At 35.6% G+C, this 21,217-nt stretch overlaps 1 protein-coding gene across 12 annotated transcripts in view; it reads left to right on the forward strand.

Annotated features, from left to right (window-relative positions):
- The window catches only part of Setdb2 (SET domain bifurcated histone lysine methyltransferase 2), a 79,777-nt gene that overhangs the window by 26,693 nt on the left and 31,867 nt on the right, over nt 1–21,217 (forward strand). For all 12 annotated transcript variants that reach the window (XM_020170874.2, XM_074043406.1, XM_074043408.1 and 9 more), the window contains 7 exons: nt 1,490–2,053; nt 6,192–6,308; nt 7,140–7,309; nt 9,289–9,514; nt 10,026–10,125; nt 11,601–11,694; nt 20,571–20,911. In XM_020170874.2, the coding sequence (XP_020026463.1) occupies nt 1,490–2,053; nt 6,192–6,308; nt 7,140–7,309; nt 9,289–9,514; nt 10,026–10,125; nt 11,601–11,694; nt 20,571–20,911 (1,612 nt within the window). The remainder of the gene's footprint in view (nt 1–1,489; nt 2,054–6,191; nt 6,309–7,139; nt 7,310–9,288; nt 9,515–10,025; nt 10,126–11,600; nt 11,695–20,570; nt 20,912–21,217) is intronic.

Below are 21,217 nucleotides of genomic sequence, written 5' to 3' on the forward strand. Positions count from 1 at the left end.
ATTAATTGTTTTAATGCGTACTCTTGGTGATCTAGTAGTTTCTCTTAAAAGAATGTGTCCTAAGGTAATCAGGAATTTATTTGGTCAAGGATTTATGTATGAATATGTTTATCTGAGTAGTAGTATAGAGACAAATTGGGAACATTTCCCAATTTGAATAAATTGGGACTAGTTGAATAAATTGTGGAATTCATGGATTACTATACTGCTGGGAAAAGAACAAGAAAAATCAATACGTTGAACATACTGCACATCCAATATGGTATTCATTAGCTGCCTGTGACCTTTTTTTTTTCCTTTTAAAGGCGGGGTCTCACCATGTCCAGAACGGCCTCAAACTCTCAAACGTCATGCCTCACCCTCCTGCATGTTAAAATTATAGGCTTGTGCCATCATACCTGGCTGACATGCAGCTACTTAAATTTGAACTAATTAAAATTAAATATAACTAAAAATTCAGTTATTTGGTCACACTATCACATTTAAAAGTGCTTCATAGCCACATGTAGCTACTGTCAAACAGACCTAGACTGTTTCCCTCAGTGGAAAAAGTTCTGTTGGATAGGGTTGCTTTATATAATGAATATTTTTAAAAAAATATCTAAAATACCCATATTGTAATACATAATAGACACTTAAAAATAGAAAGTAAAGCAAAACTCAAGTTCCTTTTTTTATATTCAAGTTCTTTTTTTATATAACTTTTTGTATTTAGGAGTATTAGGATATATTTGTTAGACGGGGGAATTAATAGTGACAATTTTGATTAGACTTATACTGTACATTAGTTACTTCACTCCCATCCTCTCTCCCCCTCAACTCCCTTCCCACCCCTCTTAAAGCAATTGCAAGAGGTTTCATTGTTCTATTTTATATAGGTATATGTAGTCCATCAACCATATACCCTCACCTTAATCTCCTTCATTCACCCTCACCCCCCCCCAAACCTCAAGTTCTTTGTGGAAGTTCAAAAGCTGAGTTCCAAACACATGAGACTTTTTCACAGATTTTTTTTTTCCTTAAAATCAGTACCCATACCATTTTCTTCTGTCAGTTTGCCATCACTATCAGATGTGTCAGTGTAATTTCCAGATGGATCATTTATTATGGAAAACAATCAGTTGGTGCAAGTTGTTAGATACAATTTAGAGGATTTTTGACAAATTAATTTTCAGCCAAAAAAACTTGAACTAAACATGCCTGAAGACGTACTTTCCTCAGCTCTTTGAGTGCAAGTTCTAAATTTGCTATGTGTTCTCAGGAACCTAGTAGAAAATTACAGCTATCATTATAGCTCTCTGGAGTATCCTCAAATCATGTCTAATCTTTAAATGACTACAGAACATACTAAAATGTTTATTTCAGAGTCTGGCTGATTTTGCATTGTCTAAGATAATAGTGACTAATTGCCACCTTAATGTGTAGTGTCTTTTAAAATACGAGATTGAACTGTAAATCTGAGATACTAATAAAGAATTTATTTTAACAGATCTACAAAAAATAAGGATGTTCTCTCTTTGGGAAATAAAGTCACAGACTTTAGGAGAAAGGAATCATCTTTGAATTTATCTTATAAACATCATGACTGCTCTCATGCCTGTCTGATGAAAATGCCACCAACCTTCAAGGGAGAAAACCCTCTGCAGCTGCCAATCAAGTATCACTTCCAAAGACGACATGCAAAAACAAACTCTCATTCTTCTGCACTCCATGTGAGTTATAAGACTCCTTGTGGAAGGAGTCTACGAAACATGGAGGAAGTCTTTCGTTACCTGCTTGAGACAAAATGTAACTTTTTATTTACAGACAACTTTTCTTTCAATACCTATGTTCAGTTGACTCGGAATTACCCAAAGCAAGAAGAAGTTATTTTTGGTGTGGATATTAGTAATGGAGTGGAATCAGTGCCCATTTCTTTTTGCAATGAAATTGACAGGAGAAAGCTTCCACAGTTTAAGTACAGAAAGACTATGTGGCCACGAGCATGTTACCTAAGTAACTTTTCCACCATGTTTACTGATTCATGTGACTGTTCTGAGGGCTGCATAGACATGTGAGTAGAAAAACATGACATTTCAAAAAATGTGAATATAGAAACACTTGTCAGGAAGTCCTGCTGTGTACCAATGTCTGACTAAAACATGTTCACAAAAAGTCTAACATGGAAAGATAAGACAAAGAACATTCTTTGTCAAATATAATAATTTGAAATTATTTCTATTAACATTGAGTATGTTCTTTAATATACTACCTTATAATCATAATTACAGCAGTTACAATGCTATTTAACAGTGCCAGACACTATTATAAGTACTTTAAATACATTTTCTTTATTTATCATCACGAAAACCCATGAAGTAGTTAATGCTATGTCCTTACTACAAATGAGGAAGTACAGTCACAGAGAAGTCAATTTAGAGACATCATGGAGCAAACAAACTAGAGAACCAGCACTTGCAGTCTTGCCTTAGCCTCCCAAGTGCTGAAATTAGGTATGAGCCACCATTCCAGGCTTGTTTTAGTATGCTTTAATCACAGTATTCACATTCCATTAAAAAAGAATGAAAACATGCTCTAATAATACTTTGAAAAAGATTTTAAGTGTATATAATACATATGTATTAGTAGTTATGCAGATAATCAAATGAAGTATTATATGTAAATTAAACTTAATGCAAATCTGGCTGCTTATACTTGACAAAAGAACAAGAATTTAATGGATGTCTGAAACCTTGAGTTTCTTGCCTTTCCCATCCATTCTGCAGCATTTCCACATAATACCAGAATTCATCTGTTCTTCCATGTTGTATTCTCTGATACATCCTTTACATTACTTTTGTACTTTGAGGGCATTAGTAAGTAAAGTAAGGCTTACTTGAATGCAGATATTGCAATACACATCAGTTGATCTGATAACTAATAGGGCTACCCAGTGACTAACGAGCGGGTAGTGCATAGTGTGGATAAAGGAATGATGATGGTCCATACCCTGGGGGGAACAGTGTGAGGTTTTACCAAGCTAAGAACAGCATGCAATTTAAAACTTATAAATTGTTTATTTCTGGAATTTTCCATTTAATAATATCTTACCACATTTGATCATGGGAACCTATGCCACCACTGAAGGAAGGACTGTTGTAGTTTAGATAATAGTTTTCGCCATACAAACATAGTATGAAAAGCTATTACCTGAAATTGGCTCAGTTCCACTAGGCCTGTCATAGAGAAGGTGCTTCACTGTCTTTAAATTTTTTCTGATTAAATATAAGTATTTTATTTTGTAAACATTGCCTCTAAATATAACCCCAGTGCTCTCTAGAGGAATAGAAATAGATACCTGTGCCTGTGCATGACTGGAAACTAGGTTCATCTCTCACAAGGCCAACAATTGTATTAATGAAATCTGTAGAGTCAAAGCTAAAGCAATAGAACCGCACACAACACGGAAAAGCATACAAGAGTAAACCTCAAAGAAAGGATTTCAGTTAAACATTTAAGCACTCAAAAATGTTTAGAACCACAAAGGCAGCATAAGTCCCAACTAATAGGGAGAATTCATACCTGAGGAATCAAAGACAAATGTAGAATTTAATTTAAAGGGAGTTTAAAATAGATATGAGACTGGACGTGGTAGTATATATCTGTAGTCCCAGCTGTGCTGGGCAGTGGATGTAGGAAGATCGCACTCTAAGACTGGCCCTAGGCAAAAGTATGGGAATTGTCTGAAGAATAAGCAAAAAGGGCTGGGCTGTAACTCAAGTGGTTAAGGCACTGAATTCAAATGCCAGTAATGCCAAAATTTAAAATATTAAAATGTCCAAAAAAGGGCTGCAGATATGATAAAGTGCTTGCCTAACTTTGATCCCCACCACAAAAAAAAAAAAAATTTTTTTCAAAGAAATATTTGCACCCATAAAATAAAAGGAGAATATAAAAATGAACCATTTGGAAATACAGAAATTTATTTATGGTTATTGGGGAAAGAAATCTAAATACACGGACTAAAGAGTAGTATTCATGGAACTGATGAAAGAATTAGCAAATCAGAATGCAAAACTAGTAACATTCAAGGATATAATCACTGAGAATTTTTCGTAATTGAAGAGTAACAGGTGTCCTCACCCTGAAAAAGCCTACTCTGTCCAAAGAAGAGGAAATAAGATGAATATGTCTTGATTTGACTTCTAAAATATCTAGGGTAGGGCTGAGGTAGCCCTAAGTAGGCTGTAGTTGTGCAAGACCCTGAGTTCAAACTCCAGTACTGCCAAAAAAAACTCTGAAATGCTTTTGAAAATCTCAAAAGCTGTCAATTAGAAAATATTTCCTACAAAAAAAAAAAAACAGATTGACAACACACTTCTTTTCAGAAATAATAGAAGACAAAAATAATGACATACTAGTTTAAAGTGCTGAAGGAAATAAATGTAAAACTAGAATTCTGTAGCTAGCCAATTATTTAAGGGAGAAGTGGGGATTTTGTTTTTGTTTTTGTTTTGTTTTTTAGTTATACAGCAGTTGAAGATGTGTATAAACTCATGGTTTTTTATCTTTGGGGAGATATTTTATGGTGTTGCATATGGAACCCAGGGCCTGGTACATGCTAGGCAAGTTCTGTACCTCTGAGCATAACCCTAGCTCTGAAGACAAAACTATTTTACAGCAAAAATATTTTTAGATTTATCTAAGTACTATATTCCAAACTACAAGCTTACTGGGATGTAACCACATAGTGTTAAAACTAGTATATTTAAAGTTAAATACTTTAGAAAATACCCAATTGTATCACACATGACAAAAGGAAAGTTTCATGCCACTGTTATTTTATACATATACACAAATATGTGTATATGTCTAGACAACCTCATGAAGAAAATATATTTCTTACTCTGAGCCATAGTCAAAAACTTTGAAAGCTCTGATTTTCAAGATGTTTACACATGTATATAAGAATATGCTCATTGCAACTGTGTTAGAATGAAAAACTGTAAGCAACTTAATTGTAAACCAAGTGTACAGTAGCTAAATGCTGTAGGAAGGCTTAAAGGAATTAACCAGATTTATATATAACATGGATGGATGAATCTCAAAAATATTATTTAAAAAGTGCAAGTTGTAGTACAATACTTATGGGAAACTTTTTTAAACATGGAAAACACTATAATATGTTGTTGTAGATTTATGTGTACATAGGAATATAAAGGCCACCACTTTAAATCTCTAGAAAGTTTAGTTTTATCTATAATTTTTTAAGTTCAATCTATATTTTACTGTATGGTATATATGTTTTTAATTATATACGTAGAAAAAGATGGACTAGGCAAATGCTGACAACTAATTCCAAGAATATAGGTGTTGGTTACATTATTTTTCTCTGTACTTTTTAAACTTTGCAAAGAAAATCATGGAAAAAAGAAAGTGTAGATTTTTACATCTAAGAACTCATCCAAATTAATAAAGTTGTTATTTTTTTCTATTGCAAACAGCGGCCAGCATTGTGATATATATCATGTGTGTAGAGAAAATACAGAAGAGATGCACAGAGGAAAAGACCATAAAGTCACTTGTTCAGCAAAGGAAACTAAGATCCAAAGAAATAGTTGCATATCTAATTCATAGCTGGGATATTAAGGTTCTTTACACTCTCTAGGGCAGGAGTCACTGTCATGCTAAATAATCATCTAAATAAAGGGGAAAATACGTAGATTCAGTTTCATAGTTTAAGTGCCTGGCAACAGTATGAATCAAGGATTCTAGAAGTCACACATCTAGCATCATTCTGTAACCATTCTGTCCTTGGAGTAAGAGAACTTAGGGCATCTTCAAAAGTATGCCTTTGCAGATTTGACACACAAGTTTATCTGTTGTAGAAGAGCAGAACCAGCAGACTACTCACAGATATGCTCTGCTGAGTATGAAATGAATGGAATCCATTTGGAAAAATTAAAAAGAAAACCCATACAATTAAATATTTAATGGGCATAGCACAGTGCAATTTATAATTATTTGTATACCTTTCACTGATGTTGCTTTTCAGAGAGGGCCTCATTCTATTTAAGGAAGAAATCTCCCAAAGTTCCATAAGCCAAACGAGGGTCCTAAATACAGTCACATAATTTATTGTATCACCTACACGTTTGCCAAGTTACTTGTTCTTTTTGTTCTAACTTCTCCATCCATTGCCCACCTTTTAGAGCAAAATGTGCATGCCTTCAACTGACCTCAAGGAATGCCAAAACTTGTCCCTTGTCAAGTGGTACAATAACTACTGGATATAAATATAAAAGACTACAGAGGCAAATACCTACTGGGTAAGATACCTTGAAGATTTGTTGTAGGGTATTTGTTTCTGTGAAGGTGGGTACATTTTTATTGTAATCTACAGTCTTATAGATGTTATTGAAATCTGTCTCCAATACTGAAAATCTAAATTATTAAGGAATAATAGTACAAAAATGTCATGTATATGAAATTGGAAATGGAAGTGAAAGACAATATGTATATCCTGCAGAGTATATTTAAATGCTTCTAGTCTGTCTCTTACCCCTCTAAAGTCAGCTTACTTTAAGCAGCCATTTTTCCACTAAGAAGTTTACTAGCCCTCTGTCATAGTAGTGCAGACATGCAATCTCAGCACTTGAGAAGCTGAGACTGGAGTATCTTGAGATTGAGATAAGCCTGGGCAACATAGCAAGACCCTGTGATAAAATTAATCAAAAAGAAGGAAAAGAAAAAATACATGCTAGGCAAAGCTCATCTGAGAATTGTGAGTTTTCATCCTTTCTAGGTTGATAATAACACCTTTAAAAACAGAAATAGAGAATTTTTCCTTCTAGACATTTCCTTTAAGCATTTTAGCCACTTTAAAAGAGCTGATATTTATTACATACTAGGTATTGTGTCAGATATCTTGTGAATATTGACTTACTTATGTTCACAAAATAGCCCTAAGTGCTATTGTATAAAATCCCCATTTTAAAAATTGAAAAAGTGCAGGTGGTAAACCTAGGAGTCTAGCCTTAAAAATTGTCACACTTAGTTTGCTTCCCTCATTAATTGTCACTGTCAGTGAAGTAGCAATTTAAATTCATTTTTGGTTTCTTTGAGATGTCTTATTTCCTCTTTTATGTATTTTATTACAGCATTTATGAATGCAACCTGCTATGCAAATGTAATAGACAATTTTGTCAAAACAGAGTTGTCCAACATGGTCCTCAAGTGAGGCTGCAGGTGTTCAAAACTGAGAAGAAAGGATGGGGAGTACGTTGCCTAGATGACATTGACAAAGGGACATTTATTTGCATTTATTCAGGTAAAGCAAAGGTTTATTTTCTAGTAGGATCTTAATTTCTGAATATGCATTTTCCTAGTTAGAAAAAATACATGCATATTTCCTAGTTAGATTCAAGAGCAACAGTATCTCAGAGGAACATCAGAGGAGAGACTGGAACTTGAGCACTGAAGGGATGAGGTCCCATAGGAGGTACCAGGTGTTTCAGAAAGGAAAGGCTTAGAGGAAAAATGCGGGGTATTGCCTGAGGGCCTGTTGCATATAAGGCACATCTATCTACAGATGCTTTGGGGTAACAGAAAAAAAAGCCTTTTTAAGTAAGAAAAGTATGGCCAAGCATGGTGACTCATGCCTCCAATCCAGCTACTTGGGAGGCAGAGATTTGAAATATCCTTGTTGAGGCCAGCATGGGCAAAAAGGTAGTGAGACTTCATCTCAACATGTAAGCAGCTGTGGTGGTCCAAGACTGTAATCTCAGCTATAATCTCAGCTGTGTGGGAGGCATAGGAAACAGGATCAGGTTCCAAGGTTGGCTCTGAGAGTTGGTGGGAGGGAAGGAAAAGACCCTATCTAAAAAATAATTAAGCAAACATGGGCTAAGGACAGGGCTCAAGTTGTAGAGTACCTGCCTAGCAAGTGTGAGGTTCTGAGTTCACACCCCAGTGTTGCTAAAAAGAAGAAGAAAAGAAAAAAGAAAGAATTAACAAAATAACTGACTTGCTGAGGTAAAGATTATCAATCAAAGACTAATGTTTTGAACTATTGTTAGAATTTAGCAGGTTAATTTTCAAAGATATAGCTCCATGTAGTGATTCAGACAGTTCATTTCAGGGACTCCACAGAGTTGTCCATACTCTAGAGCAAAATTTCCCTATCGGTGTGCTACAATTGTACACTTACTGGTTATTTCAGGACATGCCTCTCAAGCTAGACACGTCTGTCTCTAGTCATATTATCTGTTTACCTCAGCATGTCAGGCAAAACAAAAAGTGCCGCATTGTCTGAATGCACCATGAAGTGGGAAAGGTTGAGAAGCACAATTTTAAAGACAGTCTAAGGGACGTGTTGTGGACTTAGTCTTGATAGCTGATCAGAAGGAACAGGAGTCAAAAGTTGTCCCTCTGAAATTCCTAGTGCATTTCAAGAAGGCAAGAAGAAGCTCACAGAGTTAATCAGAATTCAAAGTACTCACACTTAGATTTCTGCCACACATCACTTACAGTCCTACACAGTCTGCATAGACATTCGTCTCTCTTGTTTCTCAAAGTAATTCTTGGATTGAAACTGCATGTAAAATGCCAAATAGTGTCCAGGAAGTATCATTGGCTATATCTGCATTGCTAGAAAACATACTTAAGGTTCTCTCTGCTCTAATAAAGATGAGTAAGAATATCTAGCCACTAATTCTAACCTAGTTACTGTTATTTTGAGTTCCTTAAAAAAAAGCATAAAGTGTAGACTAAGATTTTAATGAAGAAAATGCATATAACCTAGAGTAAGATTTTAATGTTTTGAGGGATATAATATGACCAGAACAATAGGCACATGTCACCAGTTTTAACTAACTCATTTTCTAAAAGAGTAGTTTCAAGTGGTACAAGTTTTTGTTTTTAACTAAGCAGGGAAGCTGCAGTTTTAAGACTAGAATTCATCTCCAATTGTCTAGAATACTTTCTGGTTTGTATTTTTGTCTTACTTTACTGTGGCTAAGTCTTTTCTCTTTCATGTTATTCCAAAATGGACAAATGCGTCTTTCATATACCCTGTAGTTTTAAAGGATGAAAGATAAGAAATCCCTCCTTAGTAGTTTTGTTTTGTTTTGTTTTGTTTTTAAGTATCTTGTAGCAGTTTTCTTGGATGAATTAATATGTTTATCTTTATTGTAGAAATAAGGTACACATAGCAAAGAGCCCTTTGGTCATAGAGCAGAAATAGAGATGTCTACTTGTTGTTAATACTTCTGTTTTGTTTGAAATCTTACTCTTACATTTTTCTTTTAGGAAGATTACTAAGCAGAAATAACCCTGAGAAACCTAGTGCTATTGATGAAAGTAGAAAAGAAGAGAATATTATGAAAAATATATTTTCAAAAAAGAGGAAAATAGAAGTTTCATGTTCAGATTGTGAGATTGAAGTCATCCCATTAGAACCAGAAACACATCCTAGAAGTGCTAAAACTGAGGAGTGTCCACCTAAGTGTAATGATGACTCAAAAGAGACTGTTATGTAAGTAAGAGCACAAGATCAAAGTTAATCTAAGTTATTATGGATTCCAAGTGTTCTTTCTCCTTCCTGTCTTCCTTTGTTACTCTCTCCCCACCCCCACATGTACACTCCTATATATCATCATACATCAAAGTTGTAAATTTAGCACTTTGAGAAATCCAGGATACTTAATTCAAAAACATACTTTTGCTGGTGTTCCATGTCTGGAGCTTACTTTGGATGACTTTAATCAGGTTCTTTATGGTTGTTGTAAGTTTCACTTTTTATTTAATATCACCATTCTATTTGGAAAGCTTTCATAGGTTCTCTTTTTTTTTTTTTAAACATACTTCAAAAACTATTGACTTTAAAATATTATTTTCTTCCTCCAGTGAGAGATTGGCATACGTTCTTACTTAGATTAATTTTTAACAATAATGAATATTTATGAAATAGTGGTATTATCTGTATTTCAATGTCCAACAAAGAGAACTTTAATGATGTATGTAATAACTTTTTTTTTCCTTTTCAGGGAAATGAACTATAACAATATTTCAAGAACTCAATATCATTCAGTTATTAGAAGTCCTAAATCCAAGACAGCCATTTTTCAACACAATGGGAAAAAGATGGTAAAAACTTCAAAAAGTAGCTGGGGAAGCCAGGCATGGTGGCACATATTTGTAGTCTGAGCACTCAGGAGGTAGAAGGAGAGTGCAGGTTCAAGGCCAGCCTGAGCTAAATAGCCAGACTCTGTCTTTAAAAAAGACAAAAAAGATGAGACCTTTATGGGTTCAAAATGTTTATGTTACTTAATAGTGTGTAAGATTTCTTTTACTGTTTTGAAATAAATAGGCTTTCGAGATCTTCAGACATGGTTTATTTACTAACCATGATTCATGGCAGTTAGTATGTTTCCAACTTCGTCGTATGAGGAGAGCATTAGTCATGAGCTGACATGTGGTCACTGTAATTAGAGCTATCTGGGCCTGAGAATTTGTAGGAAAAGCGAAAGTGTTTGTATTAACAGTGATACAAGAAAAATGATAGAGCAGTTTACGTTGAGAAAGTTTTGAGATATAGGAGAAAGAAGAGATACAACTACAGAAGAATCATCCTGAAAGCAATATTTTAGATGGTAGCTTCAGAGGGTACACTTTGCAGACTGAGTTGATAGGGCTGGTCAGACACTGAAACTTGGGAGCAGAAAAAGAAATAGGAAGAACAGAGGCAGACACAATGGTACCTTACAATAGGGCTTTTTGATGAAAAGCAAAAACTCTGCTAATCTACATTTTATGCAAATATTTGCTCTTTGTTTAATAACAGTATAGTAGATACCTCTTCAACATCATTTAATTTATGAATAGACTGGACCAGTGGGTGTCATTGACCTGGGTTTAGCCTCCAGTTCCATTGCTCACTAGCTGGGTGATATATCCTACATACATTTCTTTTATCTGTAAAATGAGGATAATTTTATGTATCCCAGAGTTATGGTAATAAAATGAAGCAAATACCAGAAACTTTGCTCAGCACAATGCTTGACACTCAACTAAATGTTAAATAACTGCTGATGATTCAAATACTGAAATTTGAAGAATTGTCAACATTTACTGAGCAATTAATTGGGTGTGAGCATAACTCTTTCTTCAGAGTTAGCATTACCATTTACAGTGACTTCAGCATCTACAGTGCTAAAGACCGGCAACTTCTTCAACTTTTTCTTTGAAGTAGAAACTAGCCAAATACTGCTTTTTATTGTTTAATCTTTGCACAACTTACAGCTAAAGCCAAGTTTAAAATCTCTTGTCAATACTTTCTCATTATTAAAGATAATGAGAATTGACAGGTACTGAGAGATATATTGAATTTTAATGTTTTCACAGTTTTTGTAGCCTGTGGCTTAATAAAGTGCCTAGAAGTGGAGCATGGTCAAAAAGGATGACTCATGTTGGCTCCATTAGTCTAGATGGGGCTAAGGTCAGCTTTGAGGCTTTCAAACTAATCCAATACATATAGTCTATAAAGATTGATATTTTGGTAAAATAAGCCTAGCTACTAAATAGATCTACAGAAGACAATATTGTTCTTATTTTCTTTTAAGGGATTTGTTTCCTCAGAGTCTATCATCTCTGAAGATAATGATGGGTGTAAAGCAGCTCAAGAACATACGAACTCTAAAGCCAAGAGAGCACAAGGTAAGCTCTGTAAAGTCACTTTGTTATTACCTGTCTCCTCTCTTTGTCTCACTCTTGCTCAATACCTATGGCTCATTTTTTTCAGATCTCATAACAAACAAGCTTCATTTGTCACAAAAGTTACAACTTTTTATATCAGAGATTAGCAAACTGATTTGTTACCCAACAAACCTGGCCCACCACCTGTTAAGTATGTCCATGAAAGAATGATTTTTTTACGTAGATAAAAAATACCAGAAATATGAAAATATTTCAGAAATATGAAATAGCCATTTTAGTGTCATAAATAAAGTTTTATTGAAACACAGCCACAGTCATTCATTTATATTTCTACTTTTGCAGTTCACCAGCAGAGTTGAATATGCTGGCAAAGCCTGAAATATTTTTAGAGAATAAGTTTGCTGACCTCTGGTTCAGATGTCAACAGTGATCAGATGCATTGTAGGAGGGGTGGGGTGAACAGCTCTGAATTTACATGGCTCATAGGTGTGATCTATGGTTTGGGCCTCCTTATGTCTGCAACCTGAACTCCACATCTACTAAAGGATAGAGGTTGAGGGAGGAATGGCAACTTCAGTAAAAATGTTCTATCAAGAAAGGGCATTGTATATATTATTTTTAATTTCATTTTAATGTATATGAACCATAATGAGCACTATTGCTTTTGGTTCTTCTGCTGTTTTCATTGACTGCTACAGTAGCAGGTGGTCCAGATACCAAAATTCTATAACTACTGTGGCTTACAAGTAGTCCTTGATTAAAATATGAGTACTGTAGGGAAATTGGCCACAACACTAATGACCAAATCAGCTTTATTTTCAAGATGTATGTATTTTTTAAAAAATACTTAGTTTACTTTATGTGAACATAATTTATTGAGAAGTTGTATTCATAGTTTGCCTTTTTTTAAGTTAGTAACAAGGAGGTTTCACTGTGATTCCATAGATACAACAGTGTACTTTAAACAAGTTTAACCCCTCTATTATGTTCCCTTAATCTCCCTCCTGCCTCCTTCCTGGCTTTTTCAAACAGTATTTGGTGAGTTTCATTATGCTATCTTCTTATATATGGACAGGCTTGTCTCACACACACCCCATTAACTTTTTTCCCCACCCTCTTCCCAGCGATCCCCTTCCAGAGTCCCTCTTTTACACTCATGTCCATCATCATCATTTTAGGCCTAGATTCCAAATATGAGTGAAAACATGGAATATATGACTTTTTGAGTGTAGCTTATCTCGTTCAACATGATGACTTCTAGTTTCATCCATTTTCCTGCAAACAATATAATTTCATTCTTCTTTTGGCTGAGTATTACTTAATTGTATATGTATACCACATTTGCTTTATCCATTCATTGGTGGTTGGGCACCTAGGCTGATTCCACAACTTAGCTATTGTGAATAGTGCTGCAAGAAACATGGCTCTGCAGGTATCTCTCTTCTATGATGATTTACACTGCTTCAGATATATGCTCAAGAATGGTATAGCAGAGTCATAAGTAGGTCTAGTTTTAGATTTTTGATGAACCTCTGTACTGATTTCCATAGTGGTTGTACTTGTTTATATTCCCATCAAGAGTGTATGAGAGTTCATTCCCTTCTGCACCCCATGCTTACCGGCATTTGTTACTTGTTTTCTTGGTGATGGCCATTCTGGCTGGGGAGAGATGGGATTTCAGTATAGTTTTGACTTACATTTCCTTATGGCTAAGGATGATGAACATTTATTCATGCATTTGCTTGTCATTTGATCGTCTGAGGACTGCCTGTTCAATTCATTTGCCCATTTCTTAGTTGGATTTTTTTCTTTTGATGTTTAATTTTTTTAAGTTGTTTATATATTTTGGATGGTAATCCTTTATCTGTTGAATAGCTGGCAAAGATTTTCCTCCAATTCTGTGGGCTGTTTATTGATTCTGATAATTGTTTCCTTTGATGTGCAGAAATTTTTGAATTTGACACAATCCCATTTATAAATTCCTGCTCTTATTTCTTGGACAAATAGAGTCCTTTTCAGAAAATAACTGCCTATACCTATATTGTTTCCCCTGTGTTTTCCTATAGTAGTTTTAAAGTTTCAGATCCTGTGTTAAGATTGATCCACTTTAAACTGATTTCTGTACAGAGTTCTAGTTTCAATGTTCTACATGTAGACAACCAGTTTTCCTGAACCATTTTTTGAAGAGGCTGTCTTTTCTCCAATGTATGATTTTGGCTACTTTGTCAAAAATCAGATGGCTATAACTGAATGGGTTTATTTTGGGATCTTCTGTTTTGTTACATTGGTCTTTGTCTCTTGCTTTTGAGTCAGTACCATTCTGTTTTTGTTTCTATGGTTCTGTAGTGTAATTTGAAGACTGGTATTGTGAAACCTCCACTGTTGCTTTTTTTGCTTAGGATTACGCTTGCTATTTGGGTTGTTTTGGGTTTCCATTTGAATTTTAAGATTTTTTTTTTTCTATTTCTGTGAAGAATGACATTGGGATTTTGATGGGAATTATACTGAAACTAGATTGCTTTCAATAGTATAGCCATTTACACAATATTAATTCTGCTAATCCACAGAGTGTTTCCATCTTCTGGTGTCTTTGATTTCTTTCTTCAAGGTTTTGTTGTTGTTACTATTTTTGGCGGTCCTGGGATTTGAATTTAGGGCCTTGTGTTTGCAAGGCAGGCACTCTACCACTTTAGCAATGCCCCAGCCCTCTTCAGTGTTTTATAATTTTCATTGTAGAAGTCTTTTACCTCCTTAGTTAAGTTTATTCCTAGGCTTTGGTTTTGGTTTTGGTTTCTTTTGAGGCTATTGTGAATGTCACTGTTTTCTTGATTTCTTTCTCATTGTTGGTATATTGAGAAGCTATTGGTTTTTTATGTTAATTTTATATCTTGTCACATTGCTAAGTATTTATCAAAGGCTTTTTCTACTTCTGTTGAGATGATCATATGATTTTTGTCCTTAATTCTGTATTACATGTATTGATTTGCAAATGTTAAACCATCTTGGTATCCCTGGAATGAAACCAACTTGATCATGGTGTAAGATCTTTTTAATGTGCTGTTGAATTTAGTTTGCAAGTATTTTATTGATGATTTTTGTGTCTATAATTACCTATAATTTCTTTTTTGTTGTTGTGTCTTTGTCCAGCTTTAGTATCAGGGTAACACTGGCTTCATAGAATGAATTTGGTGTCGGGTGCCAGTGGCTCTTGCCTGTATTCCTAGCTACTCAGGAGGCAGAGATCAGAAGGATTGCAGTTCAAAGCAAGCCAGAGCAAATAGTTCAAGAGACACTATCTTGAAAAAACCCATCACTAAAAAAGGGCTAGTGGAGTAGCTCAAGGTGTAGGCCCTGAATTCAAACCCCAAGTACTGAAAAAAAATTAGAATGAATTTGGTAGCATTTCTTCCCTTTCTATTTCATGGAACAGTTCAAGGAGCATTGATGTTGTTAGTTCTTCTTTAAAGCTCTGGGAGAATTTTTCTTCTTTGTTGGCAGACTCTTTATTACTGCTTCAACCTCATCATTGTTTGTATAAGCCTGTTTAAGTGGTTTATATCCTTTTGGTTCATTTTGATAGATCAAATTCATCTAGAAATTTAATCCATTTTTTTTTGGATTTTCCAGTTTATTAGGATATAAGTTTTCAAAGTATTTTCTAATGAAACTCTTGCTTTCATTAGTATTTGTTGTGATATCCCCTTTTCATCTCTAATTTTACTAATTTGGGTTTTTTTCTCTCCTTTTTGTCAGTTTGGGTAAGGGTTTATCAGTTATTTATCTTTTCAAAGAACCAACTTTTTGTTTCATTGATTCTTTTCTTTTATTTATGTTTTATTGATTTCTAATCTTTACTATTTCTTCCCTCCTTTTGATTTTGGGGTTGGCTTGAGGCTATCTGAGATCTCTGTGGTTTTTTTCATGTAAGCACTCAGAGCTATATACTTTCTTTAAATTGCCTTTGCCATGTCTCATAGGTTCTGATAATTTGTGTCTTCATTCTCCTCATATTCTGGGAATGTTTTTATTTCCCCTCCTTACTTCTTCAATGCTCTCTGGTCATTAAACAATGATTTGTTTAGTCTGCATATATATTTGAGTATTGTCTGTAGTTTCTTGTATTGTTGATTTCTAGTTTTATTCTGTGTGGCCTGATAGAATTCAGGGTTGTTTCTTTCTTTTTAATTATATTTGTTAAGACTTGCTTAGTGTCTTTAAATATGATCTGTTTTGGACTGTGGGATCCTGAGAAGATCTTGTATTGTGCAGTTGCTGGACGAAATATCTTGTAGATGTCTACTAAGTCCATTGGTCTATTCATTCTGAAGTTTCTTTGCCATTTTTTTTATAGTCAGGATGACTTATATTGATGTGAATGGGTTATTGAAGTCTTTTACTATTACTGTGTTTGGGCTTATCTATGCTTTTACCAGTAGTGTTTGTTTAATGAGATTGGGTGTGCCAGCATTTGGTTCATATATGTAAACAACTGTTATTTCCTCTTGATGGATCATTTCCTTTATTAATATGAAGTGACCTTCTTTGTTTCTTCAGACTAATTTTGGGTTTTTGTCTGTTTTATCAGATCTGAGTATTTGCCTGCTTTCTGGATCCATTTTCTTAGAAAAACCTTTTTCTGTCCTTTCACCCTAAACTAATCTTTGTGCTATATGCATTTCTTGTAGGCAACAAATGGTCAGGTCTGGCTTTTTAATTCAGCTGCCATTCTGTGTCTTTTGATTGGAGAATTAAGACCATTAACATTCAGTCTTAATATTAAAAGGTATGTTGTATTTCCTGTCATTTTGTTGGCTATCTGATGTTTGCTGCTTTCCTAATCCTCATTTGCTAATCTTGTCTAGTGGGATTAGTTTTTTCCTGGTTGCCTTTATCTTCCTCATCTATGTGTAGGATTTCTTTAAGTATCTTCTGCTGCAGTGCTGGCTTGGTGGTCATGAATTCCTTTAGCTTTTGTTTATCATGAAAAGTTTTTATTTTTCCTCCAGTTATGAAGATAACGTTGGATATAGTAATTTAAGTTGACATTTATTTTCTTTAAGGCTTCGAATACATAATTCTATACATTCTTTGCTTTTAGAATTTCTGTTGAGAAATCTGCCGTTATTCTGTTGGGTTTGCCTTTATAATCGGCAATCGGTGTTCTCAGAAGATCTTGGACCTTGTGTTCCAAATAGCAGAATCCAAGCAGAACAGGCAGATGGGGTGAGGTAGAATAGCTTTATTGAGGAAAGGGGAATCACCCATTCTGCTAGGTGAGGAAAGGGAAGAAGAAGGGGTTGGGGTCTCTTGGTATGTTTTTATACCACTTTGAACTGGGAGGTGGAGAGACATTATGTTGTCACCTGGCTCCTCTCACCTGTGGACTAGGGGGAGGAGCCCTTGATCAAAGAGGGGGAGCAGTCCCAGAATTTCCCTAACCTAGGCTGCTTCAATGTCTCTTACAGTTAGTTTTCAATGTTCTTTCTTTTCCATATTTATCTTTTAACTGTATATCCTTGGGTGTATATTTTTTTTTCCCCCTGGACTTAACTGTTTAGTCTTCTGAAAGCCTTCCATACCTGATGACCTTCTCAAGACTTGGGTAATTTTCTGCTATTACTTTTATTGAATATATTTTCTGTACCTTTAGCTTGTACTCTTCTCCTTCTTCTCTGTACCTGTGATTTGTAGGTTTGGTCTTTCGATGGTGTCCCACAGGTCTTGCATGTTCTGTTCGTATTTTCCTAGTATTTTTTCTTTCACTTTGTCCAGTTGATCTAACTCCTCTACTTTATCTTCAATCCCTGATACTCTATTTTTCAACCTCTGTTCCATTCTATTAGCAAGACTTTCAACGAATTTTTTATTTGTGTTATTGAGCTTTTCAGTTGCAGTATTTCAGTTTGATTTTTCTGTGTATTTATTGAATTCCTGTCATATTCTGCATTCTTTATTTCATTCAGCTATTTATTTGTATCCTCTTTGAATTCATTGAGATACTCAGAGTTCTCTTTAATTTCATTGATCATTCTTATTATTGTTCTTTTGAGTTCATTGTTTGAGATTTCTTCCACGCTATGCTTAGGTTCACAGTCTATGTGATTAACTAAGGTTGAGGTTTAGGGGAGGGCATAAGGGAAGAGCAAACGTGATTGGAGAAGATGCACATGAAACAATTTGGTTGGTGTACTCAAAGAAGTGACCCATAAAATGGGAATTCTAGGATTCTGGGGAAACTGAGGCCTGAAATGACTGTTTGACCTGAAATAGCAGCACCAAGTATGTAATTAACCCATGGGCAAAGGGGACCTTGAAGCAGAGATTTCTTTGGACAATGTTATCTTAAAATTAGCAGTTTAAGTTTTAGGACATCTGATGACAAACAAGTCTCTGCTTAAAGGCAGAAACTTTACAGGTAGGTGATGTGCCACTGCGCATATAGACAACTGAGGAAATTAGGTAATATCCACACAATGACACACATTTTCCATAGTGTGGTACTCGGCAGGGGAGAAGGGGAAAGGGGGTCAGACCCACGACCCTGAGATTAAGAGTCTCATGCTGTACCGACTGAGCTAGCTCTTTGACAGAAAAGACCCCATTTACTTGATTCTCACACCATGTGCTCAGCGCTAGGCCTGATCCCTAGCCCTGCTCAGACTGAGGTAAATGAGCTGGAGTCTCTTATAGAAAGGTCAGTTGTACACTTCTGGGCTGATTTCACTCTAGAAGTTTCTTTGTGTACTGAAAGCTAATGTTCCTTGCAAGGAGCTTTACAGCCTATGGGCTGGGCAGATTTCTACTTGCTCCTCAGGTTTCTGTCCTAGGGGTAGCAAGTGACCAAGCCTTAGGGTGACCTCCAAATGCATCAGAGATTGGGGGGAGCAAACTGAGTACTGGGCTCTGCACTGGTGAGGGGAGAATTGTGAGGACCTAGTTGCTCTGCCTACTGGTCTCAGTGTTTACAGATTCTGCCCAGCAGTTTACCTCCCTGTGGAGCATGGAGGTGGGGTGAGGGACAGATGCTGTGACTATCAGGTGATTCAGAGGATCTGAATGCAGGGCTCTCACTTACCCAGCAGTCAACACACACAGCCAGAGGCAGGCCCCTGCAGGTGAAATACTAAGTCAGCCACATGCTTGGTTCTTTGTTTCCACCTGAGTCTCAAGCAGTGAGTAGGACACGCTCCTGGCCATCCCTGTTCCCTGCTGCTTAAAGTTCTGTTCTGGAACATATCAGACCCTCTCCTTCTCTTCAGTCACCTTTCTTGAACCTCTCCCACCCACACTCCCAGAGCCATGAGTGTTCCTTGTTTTCGAGCCTAGAATATCTCAGTCTCAAACAATAGGCTATGTCTCAAGATGGCACCCTTTCTATCCTCTCTGAGATAAGAGAGCAATAGAATATCTTTCTTGGTTGAAACTAGCCTTCCACACCAGAGCATTCACTGACTCACAAATTCCTGCACTAGATTTAAGGCTTATACTCCTATAAGCCACACCTCTGTGGGCTTATCTTAGAGCTAGAATTGCCAGTCTGTCGCCAAGGCCATCTGTTTTGCTTTGGATGGTATCTTCAGCTTCCCTTCCTCATCCCAGGAAGCCAGGGACAGGGTTAGAACTGTTGGCTGCTTTTCTCTATTTCTGTGTGCTTTTCTGCCATTCTGCAGAAATCTTTCATAATTCCTGAAGCTCTTCTTCTCTTTCTTCAGAATATAGTTTCTCTTTTGTTACCTGACTTATTCACTGAGTCAAAACAGTGGAGTCTTCTAATCTACCGCCTTACCCTTACCTGCCTATTTTTAAAATTTCAGTTAATGCATAGTAGTTTATGTATTTATGGGTTACAATATGACATTCAGTCCATGTATACAGTGTGTAATAATCAGATCAGGGTAAACTGTATATCTGTCACCTCAAAAAATGCATCATTTCTTTGTTTTTGGAATATTTACAATACCCTCTACCAGCTATTTTGAAATATAAAACTAATTATTGTCAACCATAATTATCATACTGTGCTATAAAACATTGGAAGTTGTACTTCCTCTCCAGCTGCAAACATGCACTTGTTAATTATCTTTGTTCCATCCCTCTCTCCTTCACATTCTTTCCAGGCTCTGGTTAACCACTCTCCAGCTCCCACCTTCTAGGAAATCAACTTTTTAACTGAAGGACTATTTCTTTGTCCCCCTAAGTTGACACAAGTGGCATTTTATTTTGTTTTAATAGGTGACTTATTCTCTCTGACATGCTTATTTCCGTTACTTGACAAAAAATAGTCCGTCTCCTTTTAAAGTATTATGTTTATTAAAGTATAACTATTGAATTGTCATCTAGCAAAAGCATCAAACATTAATATGTATAAACCCCTAGCAATACAATTACTGCTTTTGAACTTTTATGGAGGGTGACTCTGACAGGGTCTTTTCTGGCCTCTCAATTGACATCATAAATGCTAGAGTGCCTCCTAATCCCCAGACACATGCCTTACATCTGTTTACAATATACTTAACTGCAAATTCCAGAATTAAAGAGATGAAAGTCAGTTTGTTAGGATGAGAGATTAAATATGGTAATGAGGAAGCAACATGTAGATTCATTAAAAGGCATTACTATATAGTGGAGAGAAGGCTGACTTTAAAAGCCAAACATATTTGGGTTTATTACCCTAGTTTTCATTAAACAGGTGAATGTTTACCCCTCAAGACTTAAAGTTTTTTTTTTCATTTGTAAAATTAAATAATACATATCTTAACACATTGTAAAGATTAGTGATAATTCAAGCAATGACCATCTAGTTAGTATTGTTAATGTCAGCACAATTGCCAGCCAAATATATTTCCTGACAATTCCTTCCTGATAATGTCTACTAGAGGACTCAAGTTCAAACCATTTTGAAGATTCTGAAGACAAGCAGCTGGTTGAATCAGATGTGATAGATGTAACTAAACATAGAGAAGAAACTGCACCAGGGGACAGATGTAAGCAAGCAACCATATGGGATAATGAGAATATTAAAAAGGATTTTGAGATTCAAATAAAAAAGCCCCAAGAGGAGAAATCTCCAGCATGTCAAAACCAGCAGGTCTTTTGTGATGAGGAGTTAACAAGTGAAACCAACAATACTTCATCTGATTCTCTAAGGAAGTTCAATAAAGGGAATATATTTTTATTGGATGCCACAAAAGAAGGAAATGTGGGCCGTTTCCTTAATGTGAGTATAAAGACTGGAATTTGTATTTCTCAACAACTTTTTTCCTGTGGTTCTTTTAAAAATCTTGGAGAAGATAGGATTAACATATTCTAAAGCCAGACTATCTGGGTCACAGTTTCAGTTCTTCACTTGAATGTCTGTGGTGTGTTACTTAACCTCTTGATGCCTCGCTTCCTAGCTCTGTAATAATGTGCATGATAATATAGACTGTTATGAGGATCAAATGAATTCATATGAAGGGCTTAAAACTGCCTAACATATAAGGAAATATTTGCTTTTAAAAACTGTAAGAAATGGTATGGAAGA

The sequence above is a fragment of the Castor canadensis genome, chromosome 10 (assembly GCF_047511655.1).
Source record: "Castor canadensis chromosome 10, mCasCan1.hap1v2, whole genome shotgun sequence".
NCBI classification, from domain to species: Eukaryota; Metazoa; Chordata; class Mammalia; order Rodentia; family Castoridae; genus Castor; species Castor canadensis.